General features: G+C 45.6%; 1 protein-coding gene across 1 annotated transcript in view; it reads right to left on the bottom strand.

Annotated features, from left to right (window-relative positions):
* OSMR (oncostatin M receptor) overlaps positions 1-21,546 on the bottom strand; it is a 357,357-nt gene that overhangs the window by 32,931 nt on the left and 302,880 nt on the right. Inside the window, exon 17 of the mRNA XM_078674982.1 lies at positions 19,822-19,915. Within this exon, the coding sequence (XP_078531108.1) occupies positions 19,822-19,915 (94 nt within the window). The remainder of the gene's footprint in view (positions 1-19,821; positions 19,916-21,546) is intronic.

Raw genomic sequence — 21,546 nt, 5'->3', positions numbered from 1 at the left:
TATATGTTTACTTTCAGGTTCTTGGCTCGTATGCAGGCTTGGGTCAGAGCGATGAGCTCCGCTGCTTGAGCAGACAGGGTGTCAATACGATGTGTTTCTATGACTTCAGTTTCAGTAGTCACTGCATAGGCGGCCACTAACTCTCCTGTACTTGTTCTCATACATGAACCATCCACATAGAGTGTTAGGTCTGGGTCGGGTAATGCAATGTCCGTCAAGTCTTGTCTTGGCTTCGTCATAGTGTTAATAACTTCCACACAGTCATGTGTTGCAGGGTTTGGAACAGTCGAGGGTAACAGTGTAGCAGGATTTAATATGTTACAGCGTCTGATCTCTATGTGTGGCTGGAACAGTGTCAGTTCATATCCTGTTAATCGTGCAATTGTCAAGTGCTGAGTCTGTGTTCGGTTTAAAAGAACTTCCACGGAGTGTGGAACCTGTACTGTCAGGGAGTGTCCTAACACTATGGAATCACTTTGTCTAATAGCTAAAGCTGTGGCTGCAACTGATTTGAGGCACGCAGGCAAAGCCTGGGCTACTGGATCTAATGTGCTAGAAAAATAAGCACAAGGCTTGTGTTGACCTGCTTGATCTTGTGTGAGAACAGATAATGCTGTACCATCACGTTCAGTGACAAAAAGTGTAAAAGGTTTACTGTAGTTTGGTGTCGCTAAAACAGGTGCTTGGCATAAAGCTTTCTTTAATTCATTGAAAACAAGTGTATGTTCCTGGGTCCAAGGGAGGACAGCCGATGTCGCTGCCTCCTGTGTTGTCAACTGTATCAGTGGCTTGGCTAGATATGCGTACTGAGGGATCCATTGTCTGCAGTAAGAAGTGAGGCTGATAAAAGCTCGTACCTCCTTCTGTGTCTTGGGCTGTGGAAGATGTGCAATTAACTGGATACGGTCAGGTGTCAACTGTCTACCCCTCTTGGACAGCAAGTGTCCAAGGTATACCACTTGCTGGACACAGAATTGCAGTTTCGACGGGGACACCTTGTGCCCCATTTCTGCCAGAAAATACAAGACTGTCAGTGACGCACGTTCGCAGTCACGTTCTGTACGGGCTGTGATCAATAGATCATCGACATACTGGAGCAGGGCAGTGTCAGTTGGCATGTGAATACTGTCTAGTTGTCGTTTAAGTGCTTGACTGTAAATACTAGGACTTTCTGTGAAACCTTGAGGTGCACGTGTGAATTTATAGCTTCTTCCATTTAAACAGAATCCGAAAAGGAACTGGCTATCTGGATGGATGGGGACACTAAAGAAAGCGTTCTTGAGATCAATAACAGTGAAGAACGTAGCTTCGGAATCAATGGCAGTCAATAGGGAAGAGATATCTGGAACCACAGGGTACTGGGGTATGATACATTTATTAAGTTCTCGAAGATCAATCACTAGTCGATAAACTGGAGGTGCATTTGGGTCAGTACGTTTAAGAATCGGAATGATAGGAGAATTACATACATTGGAGTTAGTTTCTACAACTACTCCTTGAGCAATGAGCTCATCAATAATTTTGGATAAGGCTGCTACAGCCTCAGGTGGCAACTTGTATTGTCGGATTCGCGGTAGTACAACTCCTTGTTTCAGAGTGACACGATATGGTGTAATGTGCATACAACCTACATCAGTTGGACCTTGCGCCCATAAATACTGTGGTACATTCAGTAATCTTGGATCAAAATCTCTTAACACATAATGTCCTTTAAAATCACGTAGAAACAATCTCACTCCTTCCGGAGAACAACAAATTACGGCACCTAATTCTTTCAATGTTTTAATACCAAGTAAGTTTTCAGGACATGATTTCGTAAGTAACAAGTCTGTAGTTCGGGACAATGGACCAACTTCTAGGGAAACTGGTTTCGATATTTCATTAACAATAGGCTTTCCTGAAAATCCCAGGGAAACATTTCTTGAGCCTGAGAGAGGAGCCCCTGGAACCTCGTCATGACTGATGGTAGTCCTACTTGCCCCTGTATCAATCAGAAATTTTCTGTCTTTCCCTAATACTTGACTGTGTACATAGGGACCCTCTTGATCTACAGGAACCTCGATGAGAGGCAAGCCAACCTCCTTCTCTAGGCTGTTTCATGAATACTGCTGATATTCTGGATAATCTGACTGTGCGTACTGGTACATCTGCTGTGTAACGTGTTGTGTGGCAGCTATAGGCTGCGGTACTGTAACTGTCTGTTGTGCGTTCTGCGGTGGTTGCGTATTTTGCGGAACATGTTCCTGTCTAGGAGGACGCGGTCTCTCTTTCGTCTTACCAGTAGCTATGTTGTGTTTCAGAACTGCACATTCGTTTATATAGTGACCTGGCTGTTTACAGTAGTTGCATGTCCCTTTAACGGGAGCTGCAGAATGACTAGTTTGATTCGTACCCTTCTTCTGACTATCTGGTGGAACAGACTGTGCCACTAATACTTTCATTTTCGTGTCTTTCATACGTCTCCTTTCGTGTTCTTGCTCTTCCCTGATTCGGTTCTGGTGGTACTGTAACATCTGTAACATTTGGGACGGGGTATTAGCTTGCCAGGTACTCTCGACTTTCAGTACTCGATTTTTGACTTGTGGTAAAGAATTTTCTACTAATTTGGTAACAAAAAGATGGGGATACGACTCACTACTTGTTTTCAAGCCGCTATTAATAATGAAACATTTCTCAAATCTGGAATAGAAATCACTAGTGTCTTCGTCTTGTTTCTGTTTACAGGCTGAGATGGCATCCCAGTCTTCCTTTTTCGTGGCTAGTAATCTTGGCAAGACTTGTATTAACAACTCGGGCAATGCTTTGGCTTTTTCCCCGAGACCGGTACCAGGAACTCGTGTGTTATCTTCATTCTCTAATGCTGTCCAGTCAATCTTTTTCTCTCCCACCTCCCATTCTTTTTCCTTGAGTTTTTCATATATGCCCGCGGGCAACAGGACCTTTAACATTTGAATGATATCGGGATACGTGTATTCTCCCATACGGAGCATGTCTTTTAATTCACGGTGGAACCCTGCTGGATCTTTATCGTGACAGGGCACTAACTTTTTCATTTCCAATAGTTCTATTTTCGTTAAAGGGGTGTAAACAAATACTCGTTCGAGTTCACCCCCCGTTCCCTTAACAGGATGCACTTCTCGCAAAGGATTCTGTCTGTCTATGTAAAATGTCTTCCCTACTGGGGGTGGAACAGAAACAAAATGCGGAGTCAGGAATGCTCTGTATTTGTGGCGTTGCTCTAAAATGACATTAATCAAATCGGTACCTAGGCCTTTCCATCGGTTTAGGAGTAACTCGTCCAGTACATTATATAAGGGACCTGGATCAGAATGCTGACTTTCGTACAGTGTAATGAGGTGCTGGATCATGTACATACCCACCAATCGCTGTTGGTCTGGAGAAAGTTTCAGAAACATTTGGGCCACTATTTCGTCTGGAAATGTGGTAGAATCACTAGTCCATTGGACTGCTGACCGGGCTAGTTCCTGTTCATGCATGGTACTAAGCTCACTGTAACCTATTCGTAGTTTCAGAACTTTATCGGTAGCCTGGAATAAATGCTCAAAAGAACACTGTTCTGGTACAGGAGGAAGAAAAGCTTTCTTGTATTCTAGGCGTGTGTGTCTGTCAAAAGGTCTCGTCCTACCTACGTACGCTATTCTGTTTGGATTCTCGGTGTCTACATCTTCGTCTGAAGTGTCGTTCTCTTTCTCGGCTACTCTCATTGCTTTCTCCTTTTCGTGTATCGCTAGAATTTCTTTACGAATCTTTCTGTACATGGTTTCTATACAATTTTGTTTACTGTGTTTTCCTTCCGCTATAGTGTCACTCCACCTTGTCAGGGCTTTCATCTCGTCTTTGTCTTTATCAGGATGATCTTGTTCTCTTATTAAACAATTTATCAAAAACGGTAAAATCATACTTTGAATCTCCACTTTCCTGTGTGCCATAGCCTCGTGAATACTTTCTGGTTTTTCCCCTGTTCTGATGAAATGATATATTCTGTCTAGATGTTCCTTCATATCTGGCATGGTAGCCAAAAAGTTTGCAACTCGTCGTAAACGTACGGAATATAATATCATCCTATCTTCGCCTGGCACTGGATCATATCTACAATCAGTAAGGTAATGTTTGAGGGCTGCGTATGTAGCCACTTTTGGCGTACGCTGTAATACTGCGTCTCTTAGTGTCATTCGTTTTACTTGGGGCGGGGTGACAGGAATACCTCCCCCTGCTCCTCCTGAACTGGAAACGTCAATTAATACTGGATGTGCAGCTGCTGGTAATGTAACCGGTAAAGTAGGCGTACGTGATGTGGGTTGGTCCTGGGGTACTGGCGGATTAAAAGGATTCCCGGGACCAATGACTGGAGGAACAGGGATTACGTTATTAACAGGGTTTTGAGGTTGAACATGCGGGGTAGGATCCGGATTAGCATATTCTGGGACAGTATCGTCTAAATAGGAAGAAAGGAAAATTTCAGCTGCGGTCGGTTTATGACGTAGCTTAGTCGGGACCAATGGTGGCGGTAAATTACAGGGTGGTTCCGGGGTCGCCTTAGGCAAACCCTCGGCGAGAAGGAGATACATGCCTTTAATAAGGGCATTTCTTTGTCTGTCTGACTGTTCTGCTCTAACTCATTCACCTTCTTCTAGTAGTTCCCTTTCTTGGGCTTTTTCTGATGATTCCCTACTTAGTTCTGCTTTTCTGAATTCTTTTTCTGTTCTTTTATGCGATTCTTTACGCCACAATTCTATGGCATCTTTCTGGGATTGTCTGGCTTTCTTTTTCCATAATGCTTCCTCTACTCTCATGATGCACTCGGCATCCCAAGTTCCTGAAACAGGCCACCTATATTTCTCTTCGAGATTCTTGGTATAATCTACCCATAAGTCTAAGTACAGTATGGCATCTAAGCCATGTTTATGATACATGAAATGTCCGGGACTGTCCCTAGGAGAGACAGGAACTGATTCTTCGAGTAATGCTTTTCTGGTTCCTATCTGGCGTAACTTTGAAAACAGAGGCATATTTGGACGTACTTGAACTTGAACACAATACACAATGAACACAGTAATGAATAGCAAAACAAATCACTCATACCACGACATCAAAAAACACATTTAAAACAGTTCGAACAGATACTACCTAGCACATTAAAAACATAACACATCGAAACATAATACTGGAACTATCTCAAGAGATAAAACTATACTAGAGAACAGAATTACTAGAATTTCTGGATGCACTGCTAAAACAGTACAGAACATACCGGTCTCAAAAAGAGACACGTCATACCGTATCCACCTAGGTGAACACGTCGGACCGGGTCTGTGTACCCAAACCCGTCGGACCGGGCACAAATTAATGAACCCGTCTAGATGCGTTCCCAGCAATGGTACTCACCGGGAAGCAAAACTGAAGGCCTCGGAAACTCGACTGGACTGGACTGCTACGACGTCTGGTTACTACGCACTACGCATGCGCCTCGGGCTTCGGAAACAGGTGGGCCTCAGGATACCTCGGACCTTGCTCTCTCGGCTTGGGCTCTGGTCGGGACTCGCCGCATTCCTCACTGCCTCGTCTGGATGCCGGACCGCAGTCTCCGTCTCCTCCGTGGGCCTGAGGGAGATTAAGCAGGAAAACCTGCAGGTGCACAGTAGGGGTCCGTCACGGCTGTAGAAGGGTCAGGGGGCCTGCGTTACATCACCGGCGCGTGGGGAAGGGGCTCAAGTCCCTATTCGGGCGCCATTATGTGGTAAATAAATAAATAATTACCGGTACTATTTTTCTATGCATTAACTGAAAAGGATAGCTCAATAAATAAGAGGCAGAATCCGTGGTATCTGAGTCATACGGGCTTTAATTAAGTGGCTCGAGCCAATGGATATCGGGTTCCATCACCTACTAAGGCTCAGGAAGGGACATTTCACATTTCATTGACATCATACAATATATATAGTAAAACCATACAGTTGCATTGAATACAGTAGGCGTAACAAGTGACAAACGGAAGATAAGAACATATGGGCGTGAAAAGAAGGCGTGCACAGGGCGTGCACAGAGGTGTGTGATGTAGACATCACAGAAGTGTCATAAGTGGGTGGACACATGGAGGGGGCTTCATGGGCAGCTGGAACCTTTAACCTACTGGTGCGCGCAAACGAGTCATGACGTGTAACTGGGGAGAGCTGGGGGCCCTGACTTCTAGCACTAGAAGAGGAGACTAAAGTCTGGGATGTCAGAACGACCTGTACCTATAGTATATCTGATCTAGTGTTTGGAGTACATGTTGCTTGATTCTAAAAGTCATCAGGGCAAAGGCTACTCATGTATTGCGTGTGCTATGGATCTTCTATGGATATTAATTCAGTAAATTACTTGCATGGAGACAGGAAGACTAGACTGTAGATGGAGATGTTTATGCGGTTCGTTAGCTAGGAATGTGAAGCCGGGGAGCTGAACAGATAACTGTAGGCATAACATATTCTTGGCAGGCAGGCCAGGCTGAGCACCGCGTTGCTTGACAGGAAGTAAGTGAAGGGTCAGGGATGCGGGCGGGGCTGCATCTCTCGGAGTGGTTCAGGAGACTTGAGGCTTGAATCTGGTGTCCGGGCCCTGTGAGGCCTAGAAACGGGTGCAACTCGATGAATTAACGTGCACAATGTAAAGACGTTGGCAACATAGGCCTAAAAGCCTAATTCACGTTGCTTTCACGAGGGACTGGATAACTGACATAATAACGTTGGCCGCAACTGTAAATGCGTCTTTATTCGGTCATGGAGGGAAATATGCATAGCGATCATGCACATATATATTACATGTTGGGGAACACGTAGGGACACATAGCAGGGCAAAATTCGATTTTCCTCAATCTCACGAGATGAGAATAAAACCCAAACAGCAACCGACCCAAAAAACAAAGTTTCTGACGGAAATATGTCAAGAATGAGGCTGTCTGTCGTGACATTGGTTAATTTCCCAGAAACACAACTAATTCGGAAAGGCTGGGAGGGTTGAAGTGGAGTCAGTAATCTCTCACTAAACACATGCACCAGGTTATGCTGTCCCCTGGAGCCCGAAACCCACCAATGATTAATGATTAATGTATCAGGAAGGCTAATTTTATCCCACCGTGCCATTGGCTGAAGGGGAAAGCAAAGGTGCCCTTCTGTAGTGTGTGCCAAAGAAGACTGATCTAGGGACGGTGCAACTCGCAAAGAAAAAAAAACCTTTCAATCTCCGGGATCTGAGTCAGATTGCTGGTCTCCTCCTGCCATCGTTAAAGCGCTTGGAGGGAGATTGGCTGCATGCAATTGAAAGCCATATCTAGCATTTAACAGAGCTTAAGCAGCATATTAAATAAATATCCTCAAAACGTGGTTTGCTTCTTCAAATATCCCGTTCGGATAAAAACACTTCAGTCTTCGCCAGAACCTTCCTGCAAGATTACCTTTAACAGAGATGTGATTCACCAGGAGCGAGAGACCACGTGTATCCAAGCGGCCACTCAGCGGATAGCAATAATTAGATTATGGCCGGCGGCGGCCGCCGCACAGTCCCTCGGTCATCTCGGGGATGCCTCACCTCCTTCGTGCACTTTTAATTACATGATGCGCATGACAATAGTTACCAGTCTCCGCAGCGGGGTATCTACAGTGAGCGTAACGTAAGTGCTGGCTGCATGGCCGCGGAGGAGGCCCCTGGAGCGCAGGGCCCCCCTGCAACACAGGGGCTTTGGGGGCCTTTGTTACGCCACTAGCCATTGTGTGCATTTTTCAATACTTAATGAAAGGTCCTAATCGCCAACCGGTGTATTTTCTGAGAGAAAGCAAGCATGTGTGTCTGAGCGAAATGTACTGTACTGTTTTCCACGATCCCTGAGGAATCAGGGTTGTCATGTTCAGTGGTTGCCAGAAACTACCTACATCACTGTAGAATACAGAGGGGTGGTAGTGGAACTGTAGAGTTAGCTGGTCTAACGGCGACATATCCTGTGGGGGTGTCCGGAAGCGGTTCGGACACCAAACTCTCAGTTTGGGTCATCCAAAACACGCAGGTCCTGGGGTAAACTAGGACACAACCATACCAAATTGTGTCCATTTGTAACTCTTTTTACCTTTCTTTCTTTCTTTCCTTCTTTACTTCTTTCTTTCTTCTTTTTTTCTTTCTCTCAATCTAAAAGGGAAGAGGCATGCTGTCAATGCCAGCATTATTGAGGTTTTTTAAGTGTGTGTTAGCCAAGATCTTTTTATTTTTCTAAAAGTATGTGTGTAAATAAATTACTTATAGGGGTTTCAGCCACACTTCATCCATTGTTCTGTGGTTGATGTCATTCACATTGTTGTTCCACTAACTCCAGCATACATTAAGGGGCAATTTATCAGCCCACTTCACCCATTGGCTGACTTCATTACGAGCTATGGCATGCTGCCTTTTCACCATAGAATGGTGTGGACAATGTTCCAAGATGGCGTGCGCTATTTTGTGGGTCACGTCCTGTCCTATGTTTGTTTCCATGACAAAAGAGTTACAAATGGCGCCGCGATGTGTGTGTCGCTTAGACACAGAAGAAGGGAATTACCGAAACGCGTCTGTCGATTTAATAAAGAAGACTGCTGTGCAAAGTATCCCGTGAGTGCTGTTTCTCTTTTCCTGGTGAATGGGAGAAGAACCGAAGCGACAATATAAAACGCGTTGCACCAATGCGTAACAGCACCCGTCTGGGGAGTGACTCGCTATTTGGTGCTTCAGGAGCGAAAATATTGTGAGCGAGTGCACTGCCTCAACCGACACCAACAGGGGACGGACATCCGGACTGGAAGAAGGGGAAAACGAAGGGAGACCCCATCGAGCGCAAGGGCTGAATGCAGACAAGCGGGTAAGCCCTCTTTAAATTCTTATATGCGCTTTCAGAAAGAGCGGTTGGAGGCAAGACGAGGGATCCAGGCACAGCGATAGTGTTCGAAGGTGGTGAGGCACGGGACCGGAGCACACCCCTTATGACAGAATCATGTTCAGCGTCACAGAGCGCAGAGAAGCGGCAGCTGGAATGTTTCAAAACAAAAATCCAGACATAACGCTACCATCTACAAGAACAACGAAGGAGGCACCGAACATCTTGATTAACCAACACACTAAACTAGAGAGACTATATGAGCGAGGAACAAGAAAATGGTGGGAGGGCACCTCACTCCAAAGCTATATTGAAGTTCAGAGAGTGCCGCGGGGTCTAAGGATCTATACCATCCCCGCATATGAGAATCCAGACCCTCTCTTACTGGAAGCCTGGGCGAAACACACGGCTCTATCTTGTAAAGGCATGCTTGAAATACTTGTCCAATTCGCATGGAGCGATCGAGAAAAAACTCTTAAAGAAATTGAAGCTCTGGAGGAAGAACTGAAACGAAACACTGACAAAGAGCAACAAGAACAGCTAAGAGCCGCGATGAAAAAACGCCTTGAGAAATACGAAAATAAAATCAAAACGCGAAAACAAGAGAAATTTGACCACGACGAGAGGGACTATGCGATGGGAAGAGTCCTAACCTTCGCTAAAAAATACGACCAAGCACGAAAGGAGATGAATGGTCCTGAAAAGACATCAAGGAATGAACCACAGACATGAGTAGAGACCTCAGAATCTGAGGTAACGGAGGAAGAACTGAGTGGAGAAGACGTGGCAGGTCCTGCGAGAAGAGTGCCCAAAACTCCTTTTCATCAGGAGTTCAATATCATCCGCCAAAGCTGGCTAAGGGGCGGGAAGAACAAACCCCCAGAGGAAGGAGGAAAACCAGACGCGGCGGGTGGAAGAGGAAGAGCAAAAGCGAACCAGACATCAAGAATAACAAGAAGCAAAAGAGGGTCGAGATGGTAGCAAGCAGCGATCACCATCTCACAATTATAAATCTCTCGCATAAGAAACTAACAGCTACTGAGGAGTCGGTTCTGAAACTGGGCTTAACATTCTGCCCCAACCACTGCCTAGAATATACACAAACAAGAATTGATTTATTCAAGTTCATACGCAAATTGAAGTTGTATAAGTTTCATAAAATCAAACCTACAACCAAAGAGGCCAAAACCATAAAATCTAACTGGAAAGGCACGGACCTACTAAGTGTCAATGATTTAACATCCTTTGAGATACTGGAGGATTTACGAAAAGAGAGTGCCATGGAAATTATTCCATCTGCAACCACACCAACGCAACGAGTAAGAAACACGGAAGTTGCACAAGAAGCACCATCCAGTGGTCTAAAGTTGCCATCGAAATTTGTACCACAAATGCCCATAGACTCCATAGATATTTTCTCTGACTCAATCATTAAAGATCTGATCAAGTTCAGGGAGAACAAACCAACGAAACAGAGTCATGATAATCTGACACCAGCACAGAGAGAAGCTGTAAGGGGCTTGGAAGAGGATACAACAATCATCTGTAAACCCTCTGATAAAGGAGGTAACGTTGTTATCCTCACGAGAGAACAATATGTGGGAGAGGCAATGCGACAACTCAATGACCGGAGATGCTATGAATTGACAACCAGGACTCGGTATAATGACAGCATCAAAGAACTACATGAACTCTTAACGAAATGGCATGGCAAAGTAATGCTGGACTTGGATGAATATCTGTTCCTACGAGTAACCAATCCTGTACTACCAACATTCTACCACCTACCCAAGGTACACAAAGACATGAAACAACCCCCCGGACGACCAATTGTCTCTTCAATTGGTAGCCTTACTGAAAACCTTTCTAGATATCTGGAACTGTAAAAAGTTCAATCGGGTCGGGGACAATCGATATTTGCCCGGCAGTATTGCCTCTGTGACCCTCTAGTTATTTAAATCAATGAAGAGGCAGGCGCTGGAGACTGGAAAGCAGGAAACAAGGGTTTTTATTCTCTCCGGAGGAGAACACAACGAAACGGACAGAAGGTATCGTTCTGAGGTGCTCTAACTGTATTCCTGAGGCCTGGCCTCTTATACACACATTTATGACTTTATTGTAGATTACACATACATGTTAAAGCTTTGATGTACGGAAAAGACATTCTCGGAACTCCCCTTTGGGCCCGTTCCCACACACATTTACAGTTGAAGTCCCCACCCTAGTCACAACAGGTGATGAGCATCGCGGAGCTGGATAATCCGCCGATTCACGGAATGTGGGGGGTTTGATCGGATCTCATGGGGTGGGGGCTTTGATCAACCCGGGGATTCTTTGATGGGGGAAGCTTTCTATTGTACGGGGAGGGGCAAGGATGGTATCGGCAGAGCTGGGTGTCGGCTTGGGAACGGGGAAGACAAAACGGGCACACGGGGAAAAAGGGTTTTGCATCTAAGGGCCGGAGATCATGAAAGGAAAGCAGGGAGGTGTCGCGCTGGGAACAGGATGAGGGCCTGGGGCAGAGCAGCGCCGAAGAGGGGTTTATGACTCAAGGCAGGTGCAAGCAGGGGGTGGTCAGCGTGCAGGCTTAGTGAAGGCGAAGGGCTATGTCAGGGGCCAGCGGCATGCAAAAGGGTTCGTTCTGATCGGGGCATCTTAGAAAATGGCGGGCGCGCACGACAAAAGTGTGGCATCAGGGGAAGAGGCAAGATGGCGCAGATAATGTTCACCAAAACGTACTAATTTTCAACAGTCCTCCCTTTAACATATTCAAGACATCTTGCTGGTTCATTTTCTACTCGGTTCTATTGTGGTGGGCATGAGAAGGAAAATGGTAGGAACCCTAGATAAAAAGAGTTGTAAACGATACATTTTAACTTTTCTAGTTTTCAGGAGGCGGGCCTATTTGATAAACTTTGATAAACTTGTTCAGCAGGAAAGTCATAGGAATGTAATACAAAAACGGCGAGCAGCAAGTACATATCATAACGTGAACTGGCAGGTTAATACATATTTCAGATTCGGATTGGAGCAGGATCAATACAATGGCGACTGGGAGAGAAATGAGGCATAAAAAAACGGTGATTGAGGATGTCAAATGTTCGAAGTTTTACGAGTTCTCATTGTTCTTTGTGGTCTTTCGTTGGCGCTGTTGAGCACCGGCGGTGGAGCTACAAGTCCAGCTCTGTTCTAAGTTCTGCGTTGCAGGGCACGACCCTTTCCTCGCGTTTCTGGTCGGAAAGGTCCTTTTCGCCCTGTGTCCTTTGAGGTGATTGTCAGAAAGTTCGGATGGAAGAAGAGCGTACAAAACAGTCCATAGGTTAGGTCAGAGGGAAAGGGGGATGGAGCAAGGCCAAATTAGGAACAAACTAGGGGAACGAGAGACTTCAAATAGGCGGGCGTGTGACCGAATTCAGAGAGCGGGGACTTGTCGACAGGCATTGGACATCGAGCAGGGGCATCAGGTCGACCCTTTCTTCTCATGTTGTCGAAAACAGTGCCTCGTCCTGCAGCTCTTTTCAGTCGTGGTCTCGCCTTGGCTAATGTCGCAGGTGTTCCTTAGTCTGCAGTCGGGCCTCGTGCTCCCACATCCGGTCCTTTTCTCCTCCAACAGCGGTACCCTTAAACAAGTTTGAAAAGACAGTCTTTAGAAAATTTGCAGATGAAGATAATCAAAAAGTCTATTTCTCTCCCAGCTCCAGGCAAAGAATGAAAAATGCCCGTTATTTTAGTGTTCACAACTGGCATATGAATGACCGGTGACGGGTTCTGTTGGATTTACTATGACTTTCCTTCATAATTATTTATTACAGGCATGGCAGTTCATCTGATGGTAACCCACCCTTGTGAGACAAATCTGGCGAAGATATGCCGTTCTCTAGAGTTTTACATTTACAAAAGGGTGCAGTGAGTCGTCAACATGGTACTACACAGGTATTTTGCTGAGAGACGAACATGGCTAAACATTTCCTTTCTATCGGTGCATCCTGTTTTGCAACTACTGCGGGGTTCATTTCGATGATTTCTTTACCTTGAACTAGTCTGTTAACCTTGTAAAACATCATTCTGGGTCCTACGTAACCTTTTACAGCCCGATTACTTAATTAGGAAGGACAGGGGTTTTATGGGAAACAACCAGGGACATATACAGGGGAGGTAACGGGGGTGGTCATTTTTCCGGTTTGGGTATCGCGACAATTCGGGGAGGGGAGGGTCGCGTATTCTGAGGTCCTTGTCTTATACTATAGGAGCCGTTGACATGTAGTTCCCTTATTTTCGGGTCAGATTAGGGAACCTCTGTCGTTTTACCTGTCCTTTCCCTTACGGCCCAACCTGGGTTCATTGACTTCTAGCGGAAAAGGAGAGGTAATGACGCGGTCTCAGGGTGATTGTATTAAAGACAAGTTTTTGTGCAAATACTGACGGTATTTGAAGCCAATTAGGTGGGGTGCTAGGGGTGGCAGTCTGCCAATTTCGGGGCTAACCACTCGGAAGAGTGGGAGTGCAAAAATAGAGGGAGAGAGAGAGAGAGAGAGTGCAACGGCAGGCTAAATAGTACACGTGCAACAGAGAGGGTGGCAGTGTATTCAAGAAAGGCTATTTAGTGCATTACACAGTAAAGGGCATTCACGAGTCTGCGTTAGAATCTTGTAATCATGCAGTTTGAGCATTAGACAGGGTAGAGGGGACGTGCCTTGAGAAAAAGGAAAGAAGAAAGGAGGTACCATTTTGTCGCACTTCTCGCATTCTCGGTCTTTCGACCAGTTGGGTCGACGCCTCAGTCACACACACACATTCCCTCATAGTTTCGCATCATACGTGGCATGGGTTCATTCGTCCGGTCTGGTTTAAGGGTGATCACTTTTTATCAGGTTGTGCTAATTTTTCGGGTTTGTTCGGTACGTGAGTAGTCTGCAGGCGTGCTTAGACACCACCTTGCGGCGCTAGTCCGCTTCGTGTATTAGACGTGGCAAGGCTTCAGATCTTCGCCACACCTCGGCTGTAATCTCCGATGTAACCTGCAGAAGGAGGAAAAAGGGGGGGTGGGGGAGACAGCATTCGCGCGCATTCAAATACATGGATTCATAAGTCCTTTACTTACCTCTTACTCGTCTTTCCTCCTTGGGGCAGGGTCCCCGGGGATATGGTTTCTGGAGTCGGGGGGGGGTAGTGTGTTCATGTAGGGCGTGTGCGGGGAAACATAAAAAGGAAACCAGAGGTGCCTAGTGCGAGGTATCTAGTCAAAGGATGTATCTCACTATCGGGGTCCTTAAACCTCTTTCAACGCTGTGGCGTTCTAAGGTTCTTCGGTTCTTGGGTCCCTGCTACTTTGGAACGTTGTACTTTATAATATTTACATTATTTCATTTCACCCTCCTTTTACATTCCCTCATTTACACCATTCGTTTTACCCATCCTTGGAAGTCAAGGTCTTCCTCTACGCGAGAGTTCATGAGTCAGTCGCGTACCTTGAAGGCGGAGTGTCGTGTTGTCGATCCGACCCGTCCTCCAGGGCTGGGCAACCATCTTCTTTTAACCTTAAAGAGAGAGCAGAGTAGGGTGCACAGAAAAGAACTTTCCCACCCATCCCATATTTTTTTTAAAATAAAGCATGCAATACCCGTCCATAGTTTCAAAGACTTTATTTTGCAAAATCATTTCAGCATATGGATTATGAGGGTGCGGTCGTATTTGGCCGGTCGTGGCAATGGCTAAAGTGCGTACAGTGGGGGGTGTCGTTTGCAGCAATAAAAACATCGGAAAGTTTTACTCATTCATTTGTAAGAGACTAAAACGTCTATTAATTGGCTGGGGGTTCGGGGGCATATATTTTCATAATTTAGAAGCATAATCATAACAGTTGTAATCAGATTTCCTATATGCATACCGTACGTGTGCGTCGTAAATGGGGTTTACATCAGTTATAAAAATATAATACATTGTACATTCGTAATCAACATTTGTAACGGGAATCTTTTCATACTGTTCGTCGAGTAAGTTCTCCTTGTCTTTTCTAGCCAAGTGTACAAAGGATCATATAAAATCTCAGAACATCAAGTTTATATTAGTGCGAAGGAACACCACGAGGTGTTCGTAAGTTCCGATTGATACCAGCGCCATTTTGGGCGGGGCCGGCTCAGTCCGGAAGCAGCATCAGGGGGAAATGTTTCCATTACTGGCAGTTTGGACCAGAGTCCTTTTCGGCAGTTCTAGAATTCACGCTAACAGAAGGTGTGGCAATGTCATGTTTGTTTCGTTGGCGATCAAGGCAGCCGTCCCTTACCGGAAACCTGCAAAGGCCGAAGGTTCCGCCGGGGACCCTTGTAGGATCTTCAAGGCTGCGGAGATGCTGTCGGAGATGGGGGCTCGTGCTCCAGAGGGCAAATGTTCGAGTTATATTGCTGGTCAAAGTTACTCTAGTGGCCGGGGCCCACCTTCCAGCGGACCCAGACGCCATTTTGAGGCCCTACCGGGGCCACTCTCGTCGAGTTTGCAAGAGTGGAAGAGACCCTTCGGAGTGAAAGGAAGAGGTCCCTGTTTTGTGAAAGCGGGACGTTCGGCTGGGGTGCGGCTGTGATGCCCCCACCTGGGGGCAAGGGAGACTCGTTCGCATCGTCTCCTTCTCCCGGTGTGCTCCATGCCGCTCCTTTTCATCGCCCCGCATGAAGGCCTCTCCACATCCGGTGTTCCCCAAGTGCCACCATTGTACGTTCGGTGCTGCGCAAGTACTGGGGTGCCACCATTGTACGTTCGGTGCTGTGGAAGTATTGGCACCATCGCCTGACTGGGGGTGTTCGGCGTCGGGCTGGGGGCTGGGAAACCTCCTACCGGTGGAGGTGGGAGAGGCTCGTCCGCGTCGCCTCTCCCTCCCAGCCCAACTTGGACAAATTGTTGTGGAGGTACGTGCAGGACATCCCGCCGTCCAGGACTGCTGCGCCTGTGACGGAAGAGAAAAGGAAGAGGTGCCTCGTTCTCCTCTGGACATGTGGCGGGACTACCTTAGTCTTTCCAGGCCCGTTGCGGCCGGCCAAGGAGACATGTGGCGGGACTACCTGCAAATGCCCAGGCTGCGGGCTCCTGCCTCTCCTCCGGCTCCCCCATACGTTAAGATTTCCTGACCAAGAGTTGGCGGCCGGGCTCGCCTTATATGGGTTGCCGTTGGTTGGGCGTAGCCGTAACCCTGCCCTACTTTGGAAGGTTCTAGAATGGGGGGGGGCGAATGTTCTGTTTGACTTTCATTTTCTACAGTTTATCGTTATTATTCCTTGTTTGTTGTGTTAAATTAAAAGTTCAAGTTCATTAATGGTCTACGGATTTTGTTTTACCATTTCTTTCTTTCCAGGTTGCTTTTATGCTAAGTTTCTGCTAACAGAGGTCGAGTAACACGGAAACACGTGTAGAGGGATGACGCAGATTTGCACATTACATACACACAAACTCAGACGGGGGACAGTACAAGTACGACATACAAAGACCCAAGACAAATATAAAAACAGTTATTGGTCATAATTATCTCTTTCCGTCTGTGAATTTTAAACGAGGCTGGGTTCCCGTCTTGACATTGCCCGACCTAGGAGAACGTGAGCATGCCGCTGAGATTTTCCTGGCGAAATCTGTGCCATCGGGCATAATCAAACGTGGTGGTTCTGTCTGGTCTGTCTATGTAAGTCGGGTTCTTCTTTGTCTCGCGCCTTTTCTCGTACTGTCGGTCTGTCGTTCTTGTCGGCCCTTTGCCTTTACTCACGCTCAGTAGAGTCGGGCATTGGGCTTTCCAGTGTCCGACATACCTACAAAAAGCGCATTGGTCTGACCCTAAGTCTGGTCGTCCTTTGCATAGTGTCGGGGGATAAGTTGTGGGTAGCGGTGTCCTGGGGTTGTCCTGTCGGTATATTTCTCTACTTGGTTTGTCCTCGTCTTTTCTCTGTCGTTTCGTAGCCTCTCTGCGCCACATACCGAGACTGTCGAGCATAATTGGCGTTGTCTTATTATTTCGAAGGGCTATTTCTAACGTTTCTATTTTATCAAGGTCAAAGGATCCTGCCAGTGGCCACTGTTTGTCTTGACTCTCTTCGGTATACCTGTGCCATAATTTATTATAAGCTATGGTGACTAACCCATAGTTTATGAACATGTCCTTATTAGGGGTGCCTTCTAATGGAGCTATATGGTCCACCTCTAATACGCGGTCCGGACTAAACAGGCTATTTATCAGTGGGGAGAAGACAGACATGACGGCTCGTAACGAGGGACTAAAAAGTCAGCACTGCCTATCTTATCACTAGGTGCAAAGACCGTACAGAATATTTCTATTCAACGTTGTTTGCAGGCAGTGAATACCTCATGGATCAAAAAAAAATATAAAACCAAACGACCAATAAATAACAATGGGGAGAATGAGTAGGTCCGCAAAGATCTGCGTTACCTACCCTTTTCACTATCTGCAAAAAGGGTGGTCTCTTCCCTGCTTGCAGACAGGGAATCTCCAGGAAACAATAGTTTGCGAACAACAGTTCAGTTTCAAGCAATTATTGAGTGGGGGAGAAAAAAAATAAGCACGGCTGCTACCCTACCTATCCTCCACTGTTTGCAAAGAGAGAGAGAGCCTGTTGTTTCTCCGTTTGCAGACAGTGAATCTCCAAAATAAAAATAAACAGAGCAATACTAGTATTTTTGAACAAACAAACAATCAAGCAAATTTTTCGCAACTTGTCGTGGTAACACGACCTTACCCGGACCGCATGGACAGTTTCTTGTCTTCCGAATCCAGCGCCCGATCGTCCTCTTTTTCTCGTATTTCTCACGGCACTCCTGATGGTTCCCAGTCAGGACCGTAGATCACTCGAGAGAGGTCTGTTCGGAACTAGTGAAGTTCGGATGATCGGCTGCCAGACGAGGGTCTATTGGGCAAGAGCTCTCCCGATCGTTGCAGTCGTTCACTCTGTCGTCGGGACCTCTCCCACTGGATCCACGAGTCGCTGATGGGCCCCACGCTTGGGACGCCAATTGTAAAAAGTTCAATCGGGTCGGGGACAATCGATATTTGCCCGGCAGTATTGCCTCTGTGACCCTCTAGTTATTTAAATCAATGAAGAGGCAGGCGCTGGAGACTGGAAAGCAGGAAACAAGGGTTTTTATTCTCTCCGGAGGAGAACACAACGAAACGGACAGAAGGTATCGTTCTGAGGTGCTCTAACTGTATTCCTGAGGCCTGGCCTCTTATACACACATTTATGACTTTATTGTAGATTACACATACATGTTAAAGCTTTGATGTACGGAAAAGACATTCTCGGAACTCCCCTTTGGGCCCGTTCCCACACACATTTACAGTTGAAGTCCCCACCCTAGTCACAACAGGTGATGAGCATCGCGCAGCTGGATAATCCGCCGATTCACGGAATGTGGGGGGTTTGATCGGATCTCATGGGGTGGGGGCTTTGATCAACCCGGGGATTCTTTGATGGGGGAAGCTTTCTATTGTACGGGGAGGGGCAAGGATGGTATCGGCAGAGCTGGGTGTCGGCTTGGGAACGGGGAAGACAAAACGGGCACACGGGGAAAAAGGGTTTTGCATCTAAGGGCCGGAGATCATGAAAGGAAAGCAGGGAGGTGTCGCGCTGGGAACAGGATGAGGGCCTGGGGCAGAGCAGCGCCGAAGAGGGGTTTATGACTCAAGGCAGGTGCAAGCAGGGGGTGGTCAGCGTGCAGGCTTAGTGAAGGCGAAGGGCTATGTCAGGGGCCAGCGGCATGCAAAAGGGTTCGTTCTGATCGGGGCATCTTAGAAAATGGCGGGCGCGCACGACAAAAGTGTGGCATCAGGGGAAGAGGCAAGATGGCGCAGATAATGTTCACCAAAACGTACTAATTTTCAACAGAACATTTTCTTTTTGAGGAAGTCCTGAAATTAAAATCTTATATCAGAGACACGACAGATTTCAATGAGCACATAGAGAAACTGGATTGGCAAGCCACTTACTGTTTGATCACTCTGGACATAACCAGTCTTTACACCTGTATCGACCACGTACAAGGCTTGTCTGCAGTGGAATATTTTTTAAGAAAAAGACAGTTGAAATTTGCAACACACAACATAATGTTGTTGGAACTGATCCAATACTGTCTTTATAACAACATCTTTCTCTTTCAAGGGGAGCTATTCAGACAAGTCTCTGGTACGGCCATGAGCTCCTGCTTCGCCCCCAGATATGCAAATTTATTCGTAGGCTGGTGGGAGGAGCAGGTAGCCTGGGCACCAGAGAATCAATTTTGGACAGGAAAGATTATTTTGTGGTATAGATATATCAACGATCTAATCTTGGTGTGGAATGGTACAGTTCAGGAGGGGGAGGACTACATCAGGTTTCTAAATATGAACAACAATAATTTAAGATTCACTGGGCAGGTCAGTTTGGTGGCAGCAAACTACCTAGATCTACAAATCAAAATTCAAGGGAATAAGATAAACTGTTGCCTTTACAGAAAGCCCACAGCGGGCAACAGTACCCGACATGCCTCGAGCAGCCACCCCCGTAGACTGGTCAACAGTATACCATATGGCGAGTTTCTCAGACTCAAACGCAATTGCACAACGAAATCCGATTTTGATTTAGCAGCCAAGGACAGCCTCATTAGATTTCTATTAAGGGGTTACAATGCGAAACTACTCACAACTACTCCCCAGAAAGTATCTGAGATACCAAGAGAGGATCTTTTTAAGCAAAGAGTCAAAAAAGTTGATGAAGGAAAATTTCGTATGATAACCACATTTTCATCAGACGCTGACTGGCTCAGAGGGACAATAAAAAAACACTGCTCCTTAAAGCTTTATTATATTGTTCTGTGTCCTATCAGAGGAAGTCAGTGTCAACAGGAAAACAGGAACAGGAAATGTAGCACTGTAGTTACTGTTATTAATGAGAACATACCACTTTCTTTTCCAGAAGCCCAGGGCTAACAGTACCATTGCTGTGACTGAACCAATAATCAGAGGAAGGAGCACTGCCAGGATAACTGCATCTGCTGCAAAACAAACAACATGTTACTTTTCTCACATTGCAAAACAAGCAAGCAACATGTTAGTTTTCTCACATTGCAAAGCAAGCAAACAAAAGGTTAGCTTTCTTACATTGCAAAACAAGCAAACAACATGTTAGCTGTCTTCCACTGTTAAACAAGTAAACAACATGCTAGCTGTCTTCCACTGCAAAACAAGCAAACAACATGTTAACTGTCTTCCACTGCAAAACAAGCAAACAGCATGTTAGCTTTCTTAAATTGCAAAACAAGCAAACAGCATGTTAGCGGTCTTACATCGCAAAGCACATAAAGACTGTTAGAAAACAAAAGTTCAGCATTTTGAGTTACTCCTACATGGGCATTATGAATGGACCAAATGAATACACATAGCAATGGAGTAATATGGGTCAGAAAACCACATTCACATTCGGTTGCACTTCCTTTCTTTGGCTCTTATTAATTTTTGAAGGAGTTGAATATTCTGTGGTTCGAACACCAGATTTATGGTGATGGACTACTACATCTTAGTTAGCTCATGTGGACATAGATGGTCTTATTTTGTTTTGTTTGTAGCCCTGACAAAGTCAGTGGTGGACTTACCATATCGACGCAACACGTGTTGGCTCCAAGTTTGGCTACAAGATTTGTCAAGATTGCTGGCTGCATGTCAAGATGCAAAATAAAGAACTAATGATTGCGCTGGACTTTGGGATATTGTATAAATTCTATGCTGTGGTGCTCAGGGAACCTTAAAAAATTATTGAAAATTAACTATGAGAGCAACGCTCGTCTTCTCCTAGGTTGAAGCAACGGAGTCGTGCCCATTAGAAACGTGCAAGAAAATTGGATCGGCCTGAGGATGACGGCACTGAATGAGTGTTTATTTCTTTCAGCTCAAGAGTACAATTTGTGATTCTTCACAGTGGGTTTGAGTTGTTTTCAGAGGGCTACTCTTAATCCACTTTCGCTTGCATAGAGTGCAAGTTTATATTTTGCAATGTCCTTGTGGGTTTCTCTCTCCACTTCCCTCCTTACTCTCCCTACTTGTTTGGTGGGGAGGGCAAGATTTGTTGGTCTGTGGGGTAAATGTGGAGATGAACAATTATATGTTATGTAAAGTTTGAATGATTTCTACATTAGATTGTTAAAACAGTAATAATGTTATTCTTGCCTTTAAAGTGAGTATACCATGTTTTCTTTTTCTTAACAGAAATGTTGAAACCCAAAAATTAATGTAATCTACCATTATTCTTTTCTCATTGAATTCAGACAATGTATTTCTTGCATTTTGCGAGGCATCGTATGGTTCTAGGCAAAATGATTCCGAAATCTCACGTCAAAAGTTTCATACCTGCATCGGAGAGAAGAATTAACCAAAGGAGCTATACAGACTGCTTCCAAAGGCATGACCCTGGTAAATGTTAGCTTTAGTGTGTAAGTCACACGGACCACAAACAGAGTGTTAACTGAACCCTTGATTAGTAAGTAACACTAGAAATAAATGAGATATTTTCACTATCTTTGTAACATTGCTGACGCTTCAGAGTAGAAATCTGTCCGAATAAGAAAATTACTGCAGCATACTCGCTACTGATCACATGGATATGAAAGCCATGAACTTTAATATTGAAAGA

Source organism: Lissotriton helveticus, chromosome 2_1 (assembly GCF_964261635.1).
Source record: "Lissotriton helveticus chromosome 2_1, aLisHel1.1, whole genome shotgun sequence".
In the NCBI taxonomy this organism is placed as follows: Eukaryota; Metazoa; Chordata; class Amphibia; order Caudata; family Salamandridae; genus Lissotriton; species Lissotriton helveticus.
This window is presented reverse-complemented; position numbering and strand designations above follow the sequence as displayed.